The sequence below is a fragment of the Amphibalanus amphitrite genome, unplaced genomic scaffold (genome assembly GCF_019059575.1).
Source record: "Amphibalanus amphitrite isolate SeventyFive unplaced genomic scaffold, NRLGWU_Aamphi_draft 000526F_arrow, whole genome shotgun sequence".
Classification (NCBI taxonomy): domain Eukaryota; kingdom Metazoa; phylum Arthropoda; class Thecostraca; order Balanomorpha; family Balanidae; genus Amphibalanus; species Amphibalanus amphitrite.
Genome location: NW_024882020.1, coordinates 98,292 through 113,941, shown reverse-complemented (window position 1 = coordinate 113,941; position 15,650 = coordinate 98,292). Strand labels below are relative to the sequence as shown.

General features: G+C 47.9%; 1 protein-coding gene across 1 annotated transcript; it reads left to right on the top strand.

Annotated features, from left to right (window-relative positions):
• The first annotated feature begins 6,990 nt into the window (after positions 1-6,990).
• Positions 6,991-15,601, top strand: LOC122393266 (protein CASP-like). Its single transcript, XM_043389147.1, has 7 exons — positions 6,991-7,006; positions 9,331-9,467; positions 11,339-11,496; positions 12,680-12,821; positions 13,211-13,357; positions 14,501-14,646; positions 14,953-15,601. Exons 1-7 carry the CDS (start codon positions 6,991-6,993, stop codon positions 14,999-15,001), a joined length of 795 nt encoding a protein of 264 aa, XP_043245082.1. The 3' UTR covers positions 15,002-15,601.
• The last annotated feature ends 49 nt before the right edge of the window (positions 15,602-15,650 follow it).

The following is a 15,650-nucleotide window of genomic DNA, read 5'->3' as shown; positions in this document are numbered from 1 at the left end:
GAGGCCCTCAGAGGCCGTCGTGGAACCCTCAGACGCCAGCGTGGGCCTTTGGAGCTTGCGTTGGGTCTTAGAGACCATTGTGAGGGCCCAGAAAGGTCGTCGTCAGGGCCCTCAGCCCCTCAGGGACCATCCTTGGGTCCTCAGAAGTTGTTGTGAGGGCCCTTAAAAGCCTTCGAGAGAATCATCAGAGGTCGTCATGAGGGTCCTTGGCCATAGTGAGGGTCTTCATGGGCCCCCAGATACATTTGCAGGGCTCTCAGAGGCCTTGGTAAGACCACTAGAGGCCATCGTTAGGGCCCTCAATAGACCGTTGCAGGGCCCTCAGATGCCAGCATAGCCCCTGCAGCCTGGTTGTGTTGGGGCCCTCAGAGGCCGTCGCTAGGCCGTCTGAAGCCAAATGGGCCCTCAGACTTAAGTTGGGTCTAGGGCCGTCACGAGAGCCCTCAGAGGCCAGCAGGGCCCCTAGAGTCCTGTAGGACCCTCAGCGGTCGTCATGAGGGCCCTTAGTGGTCGTTATAGGGCCCCAGGGGACAGAGGTCGTCGTGAGAGCCCTCAGAGATCGTAAGGGCCTTCAGAGGCCGTGCCGTCATAGGGCCCTCAGAGGCCGTCATAGGGCCCTCAGAAGCCAGCGTGGCCTCTGGAGTCTCCTTGGGGCCCTAGAGTCTCTGTGAGACCCTCAGCGGTCGTCATGAGGGCCCTTAGTGGCCGTTGTAGGGCCCAGGGGACAGGGGTCGTCGTGGGAGCCCTCGCCCCTCAGAGATCGTCATAAAAGGGCTCTCTGAGGCCGTCGTGGGGCCCTCAGATGCCGCATGGAGCACCAAACGCGCCTCGGAGCACTTCTAGTCGGTGTGGGGGCCCCAAAGACTAGCATGGGGCGCTCCTGACCATAACTGGACATCCCGGATGATTCCACATCAGTGTTCGTTTCTCGATCACTGGTTTTCAGGAGAAAATGTATTGGATTGTGCGACGGGCCCCTTGTACGGATTTTGGGGGTGCAAAAAGATATGTTTGCACCCCCATGTTTTTCGATGGGGGTGCAGCTGCACCCCCTGCACCCCCTATTCCGCCGCCACTGGTTCCCGATTACCGTTGTCAGCCCAGCGCAATGGTAAAAACCGATCGAACATACCAGGGGCAGTTGCTTCGTTTACTAAAAACTACAGCAGTGCAGCCGCCACTGGAGCATTGTGTGCTCAGTTTCACAAAATAGCTTAACTCAATAAATCAAATTAAACAAAAGACGGACTGAGGACTCCCTCGTCGACCAGTCTCTTACGTGTAACAATTTCGGTTCGCCTCTCAGAAAGCTAAATGCTCCTTCGGTAGGGTTTGGCGTATATATCACCCCTGGCTTGGCCGTAAGAGAGTTATCAAATGGTTTGCGGTTTACCGTCAAGGCTACTCCATCTGCATACATATTTAACGTTTAACTGCATACTGTTAACAAATGTAGTTATACGCACTTAAACCTTACATTTTTTGTAATTGAAAACGCGTAAAACCAGGCAAGTATCCAATGCCTCTCTCTCTCTCTCTCTCTCTCTCTCTCTCTCTCTCTCTCTCTCTCTCTCTCTCTCTCTCTCTCTCTCTCTCTCTCTCTCTCTCTGCCTCCCTCCCTGCCTCCCCCATCTCCTCCTATTCCACCCTATCTCCCCCTCCCTCTCACTCCCCTCCCGTGGCTGACCTCTCCCTCGCCGCGGCAGATTGCCGCCACCGAGTTCATGCTGCCCAGGTCATCCTCCAGCTTCTGAACCAGCTGACGTTGCTGCTCGATCGTCTCCAGGTGCTGGTCACGCTCCCTCTCCAACGAGTCGCAGCGCGCTGTCGACAGAGAGGCAGGGGCAGACTGGTCAGTGGAGGTGTTTAGCGCTGCGGAGGTCAGTGTTCGGGGCTCAGTGGTCAGTGGCCAGGCGTCTTATGGTTGTCAAGTGTCTAATATCAGGTCAGCAGTATGAGGTCATCTCGCTTTGGATCAGAGGTCTGAGGTCCCAAATTAATTGGGATCTCAGACCATCGGTCTACCTCGGAACAGTTGCAACAGTCAGTGGTCAAGAGCTATCTGTCGGCATTCAGTGGTCACTGGTCAGTGGTCGATGATGAATGGTCAGTGGTCAGTGGTCAGTGGTCAGTGGTCAGTGGTGATGGTCAGTAGTCACCGGTCTTTGAGTGGCCGAGTGTAGGTTCAAAAGTCGTAGAAGCACGACACGCCGACTCAGAAATACACATTTCACAGCATACATCATGCACGGTCACAGGGCGGAACACTCTGGGTGGGTCGGGGTGGGCTGGGCGCGGGAAGTCGGCATTCGTCCCACCTAAGAACCCTTTTCGTGCAGCGTCGGAATTCTTCCGGTCGCTAATGAAGAAAACAGTGATCCTGAAAAAGTCACAATTTCATCAATGTCAGGCAAGAAATACCACTGCATTTTAGCTGAAGAGCTAGAGATCAGTGCAAAAATTGGTATACGTAAGAACAGTTCTTCTATGCAGCTCTAAAGGAATCATATGACCCGCCATATATCATGATGTGGCGGTCATATGATAGGGTAGGGTGGGGTAATTTGAACATGTGGGGCAATTTGAACATAGTGTGAATAACAGAAAATTACGGAAAATCCATAAGTGGCATGACAATAAGACCAATGAGAGAAATTATCGTAACTAAAAGGGCTATCATATGAACGGGGTTTAACCCTCGCCCGCACATGCCATTTTCCCATCCTAGAACGCACATGGGGGGGGGGGGGTGGTTGCCACCCCCCCCCCCCCGCGCCATTTCGTTCCTGTTGGAGATAGAGCTTAGCAGTAAAGACCAAAAAGATTCTTTGGGAAAGGACGAATCCAATGATACCCAGTTTTACCTTCTCAGGTCAGTCATTGACCTTCCAGGTCAGGTCAAACTAAAAAATGTTGCTGTTTTGGGTCACCGTTGGATATCAAGTGCGCTGCTTATCAAATACCGATGACGATGCTGTTTTCTGGTGCCAAGCCAGCTAGAACCTCTTTGTCACACTATCCGACCAGAATCTTGCTGCTGAGGTCATTTCAGGTCAAGTTAGGTCAAGGTCAATTATATGTGTTTGTATGTCTGTGTGTGTCTGTGTGTATACTGATGTGTGCACCGATTTTTTTTTTTTGGGTCCATATCACATGAAATCATGATCTGAGAAGCTTTTACCAAAAATGCAGTCAAAAAACTTCACAAAAAGTAAATTCAGCTTGCCTAAAGCGCAATTATCTTAGATGACCTAGGTTGACCTTGACCCTGACCTTGACCCCTGTACATCGTCGAACAACATGTTCCATGATAGGTGGGAGGTAAGACTGGCAAAAAAGGCCGAAATCAGGGTGTCAAAAGCTCACAAGGCCCATGGCAAACGCAAGATGTTGAGAATTGGCCATTTGGGTCATGACATGACCTGAAAAACAAGGTCATATCTCCGAAACCAAAAATCACAGAAACTTGAAATTTTCAGTGGACATCAAGAAAGGATAGACGAGCAGCTATACGAAAAATCAGCCTTCTAGCTCTAAAAATGTTGAGTGCAGAGCAGAAAGACTGCCTGGGGGGGGGGCAACCACCCCCCCCCCCATGTGCGGGCGAGGGTTAAAGTTTCAGGGAATGAAGATGTTGACGCACAGTGTAAAAAATCAATTTCGCAAGGAAAAACGTCTAACAACACGTCATTGCAACTTCATTGCAGCGCAAAATCTTGCATTGCTAGCGCCTAATACGCAACGGCTTTTGTTGTATAATGACCTAATCAGTGCCTTCAATCCAAGAAATTTGCTTTCGAACCCTGTTTTTCTAAATGGCAAAATAACTTTTAGCGTGGGGTAATTTGAACATAGTGTGAGAATTTGAATGAAGACAGGGATAGCTCCGAAAAAACAACGCTCCCAGTTTTTTTTTTGCCAATATTTTCGACCCAAGGCAGTAGCAGATAAGTGATGCCAGTTTTAGAGGATTTACGTCTAATATCCGTCTAATGTCCGGCATTTTTGTTGATTTTCCGTTAAAAAATGTTAAAGTCAACTATTTGTCCAAATATGTCCGAAAATTATGCAGCTATCAACACTCAAAACGTCATTTATATTGCTTATCATGTAATTTTACCAGCCGAAAAGTGTTCATTATATTGAGAGCTTAACAAGCTTTCCATTCGCCAATCAATGTTATGCACGATTACTTTATAAAAAGCGCTGAAGTGGAGCAAACCATCGTCCAATGTTGTCCAGTCTGCTACCTTTGTCCAACCAATTCCGAATTGGACATTGGACAAAATCAGAACTCCAAATGTCCAGGTTTCGACTGGCACCACTTTAACATCTATGTAGTACGGTTGGGAGAGTTTTTATCGAACAAAAATGATAGACGTTCTGTTAATTGAAGATGGGCGAATTCTGTCAACTGATCGGTGTGCAGCGTGCAGATATTAATACTCTGCAACTGTTATTTTTGCTGTTGTGTTGATTTTTCAAGTGAAGGTATGTTTAGAATTGTTCTGCCTATTTGTTTATGGGTCAAACAACATCGGTGCTGGCGAGACTATCGTTTTTATGACAGGTAAAGGCAGTATGTTCAAATTACCCCACGGTGGGGCAATTTGAACACACCGTGACTTGGTGGAGAAGTGAGGCTATGCTATTCAAGGTATGCTCGGCTCGTCCAAAAATGAGGCTTGCATGGTGAGAGCAAGTGACACTTGCGCTACTGAAGCAGTTTTTCTTCATCCAGGGTTGAACTGGAATTTGATACAACGGAGAAGACGTAAAAATATGTTCAAATTACCCCACACTACCCTATGGCGGTAATAAAGGCATATTGTAGTATACCTACAGCCCACCGCTTACGCTATTTACAAAAAAAGCAGAGTGATGATCACTTGCTTACTGCCCATGGTGCTCAAACATCCCACATTCCCAGAACGGCGTGGGTAAGAATAACTTTGTGATAAGAAATCGAGTGTCAAATCAATTCAAATGATGTTCAATCAATGATAATGTAGGTGAATCTGAATGTCAGTGCGTCGACAAACGTCAATAATCGTAAGCGTCCAAACAAATAAATAAAAAGCAACTGAAAAAAGCCGCAGATTAAAAGCCACCGAAAAAACACTTGACGAAACCACGATGCGTCAGCATTGCCAGTGTTTCACTTTTGTATGTTCATGTACTGGTAATACAAACACTGTTCATCATATATGTATATAGCTACAAAACATATGTGCTACTCAAAACGTTGTATTTCGGCCATTTGTCCCTCTAAACTGGTTAATGGTTATGTTTAAAAACACCAAAAGAGAAACGTAAAGAAGCCTCGCTTTCGAAACGTGAAGCATCGTCTTTGAATTACAAAGTACCTACCTCCCTATGATAGCTGGTTCTTTAACCACGTGGATAATTTTCATAATTATACATATTCGATTCTTTATGATAGCATAATAACGTTTATGCAACGTAAACAATTTTAAGTACTTTTTAACGTAGTGTCAGTGGTTGGGGAACGGTAAAACTCACAAAGTGGTGTCCTTGAAGCCCACTTAAACATGGCTGGCGTGGATGTACCATGCCGTTTCCACGGCTCATCCAGATTTGAGTGGGGCTCATTCCTACTGTTCGGCGGGGTCCACGCTGATAATCCGAACACATTCCCCGCAGCCTTACCGACTGTTGTTCACCTGATCCTCTCACATAGGCTCAGCCTCATTCATGATGTGCATTGTCCGAGCATATCTTATGTTCGGCGCTACGCATGGCTGCAACCAATTTAGTGAGCGGAAATTCCACGAAGACAAAGGTTGTATGTTATATAACACCAACCAAGCCAAGGTTCATAGGGTATTTTAGGTCGTTACCATTGACCGGGGCATAGACAGAGGTCTATGTTATGTCGTTACCAAGTTGAGCTCGAAGTACAGGATGATCAATGAAGAATGACATAAAGTGGGCCCACGCATGAGGCACAAAATAACACGTTAAAAATAAAAACACTTTGGCGTTTGGCAAATAGTTAGATTCGCAAAATATTGGCTAGTGTTTTTTCGACCTGATCTTACATTGATCTTGGGTCAGAGCGTGACCTTCAGATGTGAAATTGAGAGAAGCTATAGGTCATGATAAGGTGCCATTTTCAGCGCTATAGTTCTGCTGGGTGGGCCACAATATGCTGAGCGAATCAGAAGGCCGTGACCTTTGTTGACCTCTCTAGGTCAAGCAAAGATCGTTTCGAAACAAAACCCCAAGAAATGTATTCAATGTGTATTCACGATAGATCCACGCAAACTGGTGGCTTTTCGCCATCGTACGTAGTAAAAATAAAACAGTGATAAAAGGTAAACATACAGTAGCATCCATCCAAAGCACAGATACACAAACAAAAACGTAAGGCAGGTGACAGTATACCCATTATCCATATAGGGCGCACAGGTAATCACAGCACTCGCCAACAAACCCCATGGCTCCAGCTCTCGTCACGTTTCGACGGCACGCAGGTGGCGCTTTGCAGCAGTCTTGAATGAGGTTCCTGCAGGCTTCGGCACCTCATTATACAATTTCACACCGCTGAAACACAAGCGCTTGCGACCAGTCTCGGTACGAATACGTGGCATAGTCAGGAGGTCAGCAGACCGTGTGTCGTGATCGTGCTGGCGGCGAGCAGGAGCACCGATAGTCTGCGCTAATGGCGGCGGAACGAGGCATGACATGAGTCGGTGAATGACAAGAACTCGATGATAGGAAATGAGCTCGTCTGCTTTGAACCAACCCAGCGATCGAACCACGTCAGAAATATGGTCGGTCTTCCGACGTCCAGACACAACACGCGCAGCGAAGTTAATCAACTTTTGAATTCGGTGGACCTGCGTTTTGTTACAAATGCCGTATACAGACATGCAGTATCGCATCACGGGAAAAACTAGCGCGGTAATGAGATATTTTACAGTGGCCATTGGAATCACGTGTTTTGCATGGTTCAAAGCGAGTAACATGCCGGTGCACTTCGGTACAAGCTGGTCTACATGCAGACGAAAGTCGAGGTGTTGGTCAAATATCACTCCTAGGTTGCGGGCCTGGTTCATAGATCTAATGGTGGCACCATTAAATTTAACGGTCACCTCCGCGATATCTCTCAGCATTTGCCTTGTTCCGAATAACATGAGCTCAGTTTTTGCCTCATTCACTTTCATGTTGTTGCTACAAAACCAGTCGAACATACTCTGGAGAGCGGTCTCGAGTTGTGTCACCAACTGGGAGCGTTGTTTTTTCGGAGCTATCCCTGTCTTCATTCAAATTCTCACACTATGTTCAAATTACCCCACGCTAAAAGTTATTTTGCCATTTAGAAAAACAGGGTTCGAAAGCAAATTTCTTGGATTGAAGGCACTGATTAGGTCATTATACAACAAAAGCCGTTGCGTATTAGGCGCTAGCAATGCAAGATTTTGCGCTGCAATGAAGTTGCAATGACGTGTTGTTAGACGTTTTTCCTTGCGAAATTGATTTTTTACACTGTGCGTCAACATCTTCATTCCCTGAAACTTTAACCCTCGCCCGCACATGGGGGGGGGGGTGGTTGCCCCCCCCCCAGGCAGTCTTTCTGCTCTGCACTCAACATTTTTAGAGCTAGAAGGCTGATTTTTCGTATAGCTGCTCGTCTATCCTTTATTGATGTCCACTGAAAATTTCAAGTTTCTGTGATTTTTGGTTTCGGAGATATGACCTTGTTTTTCAGGTCATGTCATGACCCAAATGGCCAATTCTCAACATCTTGCGTTTGCCATGGGCCTTGTGAGCTTTTGACACCCTGATTTCGGCCTTTTTTGCCAGTCTTACCTCCCACCTATCATGGAACATGTTGTTCGACGATGTACAGGGGTCAAGGTCAGGGTCAAGGTCAACCTAGGTCATCTAAGATAATTGCGCTTTAGGCAAGCTGAATTTACTTTTTGTGAAGTTTTTTGACTGCATTTTTGGTAAAAGCTTCTCAGATCATGATTTCATGTGATATGGACCCAAAAAAAAAAAAAAATCGGTGCACACATCAGTATACACACAGACACACACAGACATACAAACACATATAATTGACCTTGACCTAACTTGACCTGAAATGACCTCAGCAGCAAGATTCTGGTCGGATAGTGTGACAAAGAGGTTCTAGCTGGCTTGGCACCAGAAAACAGCATCGTCATCGGTATTTGATAAGCAGCGCACTTGATATCCAACGGTGACCCAAAACAGCAACATTTTTTAGTTTGACCTGACCTGGAAGGTCAATGACTGACCTGAGAAGGTAAAACTGGGTATCATTGGATTCGTCCTTTCCCAAAGAATCTTTTTGGTCTTTACTGCTAAGCTCTATCTCCAACAGGAACGAAATGGCGCGGGGGGGGGGTGGCAACCACCCCCCCCCCATGTGCGTTCTAGGATGGGAAAATGGCATGTGCGGGCGAGGGTTAAACCCCGTTCATATGATAGCCCTTTTAGTTACGATAATTTCTCTCATTGGTCTTATTGTCATGCCACTTATGGATTTTCCGTAATTTTCTGTTATTCACACTATGTTCAAATTGCCCCACATGTTCAAATTACCCCACCCTACCCTATCATATGACCGCCACATCATGATATATGGCGGGTCATATGATTCCTTTAGAGCTGCATAGAAGAACTGTTCTTACGTATACCAATTTTTGCACTGATCTCTAGCTCTTCAGCTAAAATGCAGTGGTATTTCTTGCCTGACATTGATGAAATTGTGACTTTTTCAGGATCACTGTTTTCTTCATTAGCGACCGGAAGAATTCCGACGCTGCACGAAAAGGGTTCTTAGGTGGGACGAATGCCGACTTCCCGCGCCCAGCCCACCCCGACCCACCCAGAGTGTTCCGCCCTGTGACCGTGCATGATGTATGCTGTGAAATGTGTATTTCTGAGTCGGCGTGTCGTGCTTCTACGACTTTTGAACCTACACTCGGCCACTCAAAGACCGGTGACTACTGACCATCACCACTGACCACTGACCACTGACCACTGACCACTGACCATTCATCATCGACCACTGACCAGTGACCACTGAATGCCGACAGATAGCTCTTGACCACTGACTGTTGCAACTGTTCCGAGGTAGACCGATGGTCTGAGATCCCAATTAATTTGGGACCTCAGACCTCTGATCCAAAGCGAGATGACCTCATACTGCTGACCTGATATTAGACACTTGACAACCATAAGACGCCTGGCCACTGACCACTGAGCCCCGAACACTGACCTCCGCAGCGCTAAACACCTCCACTGACCAGTCTGCCCCTGCCTCTCTGTCGACAGCGCGCTGCGACTCGTTGGAGAGGGAGCGTGACCAGCACCTGGAGACGATCGAGCAGCAACGTCAGCTGGTTCAGAAGCTGGAGGATGACCTGGGCAGCATGAACTCGGTGGCGGCAATCTGCCGCGGCGAGGGAGAGGTCAGCCACGGGAGGGGAGTGAGAGGGAGGGGGAGATAGGGTGGAATAGGAGGAGATGGGGGAGGCAGGGAGGGAGGCAGAGAGAGAGAGAGAGAGAGAGAGAGAGAGAGAGAGAGAGAGAGAGAGAGAGAGAGAGAGAGAGAGAGAGAGAGAGAGAGAGAGAGGCATTGGATACTTGCCTGGTTTTACGCGTTTTCAATTACAAAAAATGTAAGGTTTAAGTGCGTATAACTACATTTGTTAACAGTATGCAGTTAAACGTTAAATATGTATGCAGATGGAGTAGCCTTGACGGTAAACCGCAAACCATTTGATAACTCTCTTACGGCCAAGCCAGGGGTGATATATACGCCAAACCCTACCGAAGGAGCATTTAGCTTTCTGAGAGGCGAACCGAAATTGTTACACGTAAGAGACTGGTCGACGAGGGAGTCCTCAGTCCGTCTTTTGTTTAATTTGATTTATTGAGTTAAGCTATTTTGTGAAACTGAGCACACAATGCTCCAGTGGCGGCTGCACTGCTGTAGTTTTTAGTAAACGAAGCAACTGCCCCTGGTATGTTCGATCGGTTTTTACCATTGCGCTGGGCTGACAACGGTAATCGGGAAGTGGGAACGGTTAAATGTCCACGGATAACCGTTCAACTGAATGGTGTTTCCATGTCGTGGTTTTGCGGGGAGGCCGGTCGGTCAGCCGTTTGAGTGGTTCCGTCTATTGGGGACTTTGGTGACTGGGTCAGTCCTAACACTGGGTCAGTTACATCCTAGTGATCAAGTTCTTGTAAGTGAATAATGGAAAAGCGTAGATATATGTAATAGAATCTTAGCACAAGAACAACGCAATGTGCGGTGCCAACGATGCTCATTTGAATAACGGCACTTTAATCAGCGTTTCGTGGTGCTTTTTGTAGTCTTATCTCCAGCGTTTTCTCAAATACCGATGTTGGACGTTTTTAACGGCGGCTGCCAAAAGCGTTTTGGAACCGTTGTCACACCAACACCGACCGCTTTGCATGCAATGTTGCATGGCTTCAGTGGGTATAACCGCAACTATGAGCAGATTGAATGGTGATGTGACACATGGCAGGTCAAAAGTTTTATAGTGCTACGACGTCCGACTAGGACACTCCACCCTTTCTTAGACACGCTCAGTCGCTCAAGAATGATGAAGTACATAGGCATATAGGTACGGAGGCGGAAATAGAACTTCAGTTTAAACGTTTTTTACACTTACGTGACAATACAGAACGTCTAGAAATGGAATGCTACTTTCTTAGCCTAATATAATTTCTTAAAACGAAAGACTTTTTCAAGTATCCTTATTCAATCGATAAGCCTCTCTCGCTTTCTTGCACTTAATGAACGTTTTGGTGCATATATGGACCTGGTTATTTTGATTATCAGTTTCCTTTGATACATTCTGAGGTACGTAAGTAAACTGGAAAGAAAGTTTTTAGATGCCTGTCGAGTATCGGCCACAGCTGGAAAATCCTTTCCGCGGTATTCCTCTATGAGTTAGTAGCATGACAGTTTGGATTTGGACCTTTCATCAAATGAATTTAAGCGCCTTCTCCATTTGCATGCCCCCCCCCCCCCTCTATAGTCCCTTCCTCCCTCTTCCCCTCTTTGTCCCTCCCTCTCGATGTGACCCCGGTCGACCTGGGTTGACCTTCACATTTCTCTCACGTCCAGGGGATGCCGCGTCTCCCTCCGCTCTCTTTTTCCTCTCTCTCTCTCTCTCTCTCTCTCTCTCTCTCTTTCTCTCTCTCTCTCTCTCTCTCTCTCTCTTTCTCTTTCTCTATCCCTCTCTCCCTCTATCTCTCTTTCTCTCTCTCCCCCTCATTTGACCTCCCCTTCCCCCTGACGTCCCAGGGTATGCCGTCCTCCTCCGAGCTGGTGGCGGAGGCCGTGAGGGACACGATGGAGCCGATGCCGACCCCTGCCCGACCTCCGTCGGTGCTGGGCGGTGACCCCGGCTCGGCGGCCGACACCATCCTACCCATCGTCACCGCGCAGAGGGAGCGCTTCAGGTCAGTGGGTGAAGGAGCGCCAGTTAATAGAAGATCATACTAATTGGTGAAGGGCTGCCAGTTTGTCGGATATTACGTCAGGCTAGCTAATTCAAAGGTTAGTTGGTGATGGGCTCAGGTCAGCGTGACTCCTCGAGCGGAAACTCCAATGATAAGAAGGAGAGAAAGACTATGCATGAAATGAATGTCTAACGTGCTATCAGTTTTCATGAAGGCTGACGACACGCAATAATGACAGCTTTGTTTTAAGAATAACACGGCCTCATTTAATCATTAACTGGTCCATTCCTTGTGGTCGAAATTCTTAGCTTCAACTTCAGCATGCATCACATCCATTGATAGCTAAATGCCGTAGAACGGAGTTTTAAAAACTTCCTGGAAACCTTGCTCGTGCAATGTGAATGCCACCTCACAGTGCCTTTCTGCCTGTCTATTAGTGGTGTCAATCGGAACTTGTATCTTCGGAATTCCGATTTTGTCCAATGTCCAATTCGGAATTCGTTTGGACAATGACAGCATGCTTTGGACAACTTTGGACAATCGCTTGCTACACCTCAACATTTTTATAAAGTAATCGTGTTTAACATTGATTGGCTATTAGAAAGCTCAGCTTTCGATATGATTACCACTTTTGAGCTGGTAGCGATACATTTAAAGCAAATTAAATAACGGTGTTGAGTTAAACTATGGCGTAGATGTCGGACATCTTTGGACAAATGGCTGGCTTGGACATTTTTGGACGGACGGTCGACGTAAGTATTGGACATTGGACAGACATTAGACATATGCTTCCTGAAATTGACATCACTACTGTCTATCTGCATTCTGCAACCAGCAACAAATATGTCCACTACCTAAGCGCAGGTAACTAACTGTGTGCCAAATGGCAAACCGTGTTCGGCCGCCTGTCATGATTGACTTACACGGTACTCTGCGGCTTTCTAACGTCACTTGAGTGCTAATCCGAGGTGTCCACCATCTCACAAATCCCGGTGGTCCCGCTGTTCTTTGACTGCCGCTATTGCTGCACCTGGGAGCTCCATCTGACCAGTGTTCTATAATCCCGGTCAGAATCGTGTGAAGTCGTTCTATCGGCCCTGTATCCGCGCCCAGCAGCCGGACGGGTCGAAATCGCTCCCGTTTTAGCATGTGTTTGAGTTGTTGTGTCCGCGTGTGACTTCAGGCTCAGAATTCAGGAGCTGGAACAGGAGCGCAACATGGCACAACATGAGCTGAGCCTCAAGGATACGGAGATCGACGACCTGAGGCGCGACAACCTCAAACTGTTCGAAAAGATCCGCTTTTTGCAGAGCTACTCGTCCCAGGTGAGCAGACAGAAGTGTTTGTGGAGATGTCGGGCATGGCAGAGGGGTGCACTGATAAACTGCGTGTCTCTATGTTGGAGAGGGAGGGGGTTGGAGTAGACGATTACCGTTGTTACACTCACGCGTGAAACAAGGACGTTATGTACATTTGTATTTTAAAAGACTCGGCTATTAAATAATATCTGACGAAAGGTATCGCACCCGTGAATGCGATAACGTTATCTCTCAACGATAAAATTGACATTTTAGTATTTATTGCTTAAGTTACGCGTATCGATATGCATTGTACCTGCAATGCATGCGCCGTGGCTATCCAGAGTGGCTATGCGTTTTAGCGTGAACTTTCATTCACCGCCCTGACCTACCTCGCTTATTTTTTTTCGCCTCAGAAGCCGAAGAAGCCCGGCCAGGACGTGGAGTCTCGCTACTCGAGCCAGTACGAACAGTCGCTGGACCCGTTCTCTTCGTTCTCGCGCCAGGAGCGGGCCAGGAAGTACAGCCAGCTCAGTCCCTTCGAGAAGGTCACACTCTCCATGGTGAGAAGGGATGGAGATTCGTCGCTCTATGCCATGACAGGCCTGTCATGTTTCTGGGCTGGTCACTTAGGTTAGCTACCCCACGAGAACTTTGTGACCCGTCTTAATTCTGTCGATCTCTGTAGTGTCACTTTACTACTATTTGGTTTCATGCCTTCCGGTACAGCCTACCTTCGAGGTCATTTTCTATGACACGAGTAATTGCAAACGTGCAATAACCTCCCAATCCCATGACCACCGAAACAATCTGTTAACTTTTTGCAGTATTAGCTGTGGCTCTGACAGCCTTGTACGTATCAAATCATTAAAAACGAAGAATGATGTCGACTTTGACACCTTCTCGATGTCCGGAGACTTCGAGCTGTCGGATTTAGCACCAACTGCCGATAATTGGTGATATTTTTCGTCGCCGAAGTGTCTCGAAAACCACAACCAGCTTTCCGAGAAACCGGTTCGCCATGATGTCAATTCGGACCAATCAAAGAACACCAGAACACCAGTTTGTCGCAAAACTGGAAGCTGCCTCTCGCAACAGTTTTTGTCACTCCGACCGGCTACCGACGTCGTGTGTGTGCTTTTCAAGCCACATACCCGATACTCATGGTCTGATTGCCGTACGATTTGCCCAATACCCAAGTATCTGCGAACCATCCTTGGATGATACGCAATCGGAGATCATAGGAGTCGTTAATTAGCTATGCAGAGTGCATGATTATTTCTTATGAATTTGCACAAACCAGTGTTATTCTCTGTTGAGTGCGGGTTCTCTGATGAGATGGTCGTTCAACCAGTGCCACCCTGACATCTACTGGATGTCATGCAGTGCTGGCGCTTTCTTACACAGCTCTGAGTCTCATTCCGTGTGCTCCAGGGGCAATGCTCCCTCTACCCGTCCCTGCCCCCCCCCCACCAAATACGCACACCAGGTACCCCCAGAGCTAGCTGGTGTTCCACGACATCGTCCCTAACCCCCGCACCGTGTGTTCTCAGGGTCAGTTGGTGCTCCATACGACTACTAATGCTCCCTCAAACCGTTCCTGACTCCCCCACCGTATGTCCTCAGGGTCAGTTTGTGCCCTCTCAGACATCCGTGATGCGATGCTCCATAACACCGTTCCCCACCCCCGCACCGTGTGTTCTCAGGGTCAGCTGGTGCTCTCCAGCCGCACGGCACGCACGGTGGCCTTTCTGTACACGCTGCTGCTCCACCTGCTGGTGTTTGCTGTCCTCTACAAGATGGCCTACACGGAGATGTACCATCGACAGTTCTCATCAGACTGCGCCGAAAAGTGAGTTGATATCGACCTAAGTGAGCCCTAAAATAGCGGTCGGCTGGTGGTGGATGTATTATTGGCTCTGTTTGTGATTCAATTAGTGGTTCTATCCGTGATTCTGTCAGTGAATCTGCTAGTGGTTTTATCAGTGGTTCTACCCCCGATTTGACCCTGAGGCCATGCTGAATATCTCATGCATTTCTATTTGTACTCATTACCGGCCAGTGCCCATAGCCAAAGTGCTTAGAGGGGTGTGTCAGGGTACACAATACTGAGTGTTTGTAGGTACGTACCTAAAGGTGTAACCGTCTTTGCCGTCAGGTACGCCGAGCACATGCTGAAGATTCACGGAGAGGAGAGCCACCTGTGAGTGTGCCGCTCTGCCGAGAGATGGCAGCACAGTCGTCGGCCGGTGTCCGGGCTACTGTTTGACTACCGTGAAAGGACCGGCGGCGGCAGGGGGCGGCGCCGACACAGGCATTCCGGGCTTCTTCGGTGAAGGGAGGGGGCGTCTGGCCCGCTGCGTTTTCGACCGACGCCCCCAGTTGTTACGATGTGTGATCATGTGAACGTTTAAATTGGCCTATCTGCTTCTGTCTGTATGGGCTCGCTACGACAGTATTGAGTGATGTTATCGTTTTGCTCCTGCCCATATCACGTGGAGTTGCATAGTTTTTGTCTTATCACGTGTGTCTGATCACCACGAGGTTCGATCGTTTTGCCTTTGGTGGTAGCTGATTCCGACTTTGAGTGCTTCTTATCGATTCCAACCGGTGCAGGGTGACTGTAACATCCAGAGGCTGGTCTGCGGAACACCCAAGTGGACTGTGTTGCATAGCCGCCGTGCACAGCACGTTTGTGGTGATTTGCGAATGTGAAAACATGCTGTAGTGTGATCCGCGCAGATATGTACAGTGTACACGGGCACATGCAAGCTGCGATGTGACCCCAAATACAATATTTAAGGCAATAGTTATGAATGACTTGTGTCGTGTTCAAAGGTCAGTGTGGTGCTCCGG

What these genes read in the sequence shown, in the direction of transcription:
- LOC122393266 (XM_043389147.1), top strand. An exon ending in TCTGCCGCGGCGAGGGAGAG is followed by an intron (nt 9,468 to 11,338) that starts GTCAGCCACGGG and finishes CTGACGTCCCAG; the next exon opens with GGTATGCCGTCCTCCTCCGA. An exon ending in GCGCAGAGGGAGCGCTTCAG is followed by an intron (nt 11,497 to 12,679) that starts GTCAGTGGGTGA and finishes GTGTGACTTCAG; the next exon opens with GCTCAGAATTCAGGAGCTGG.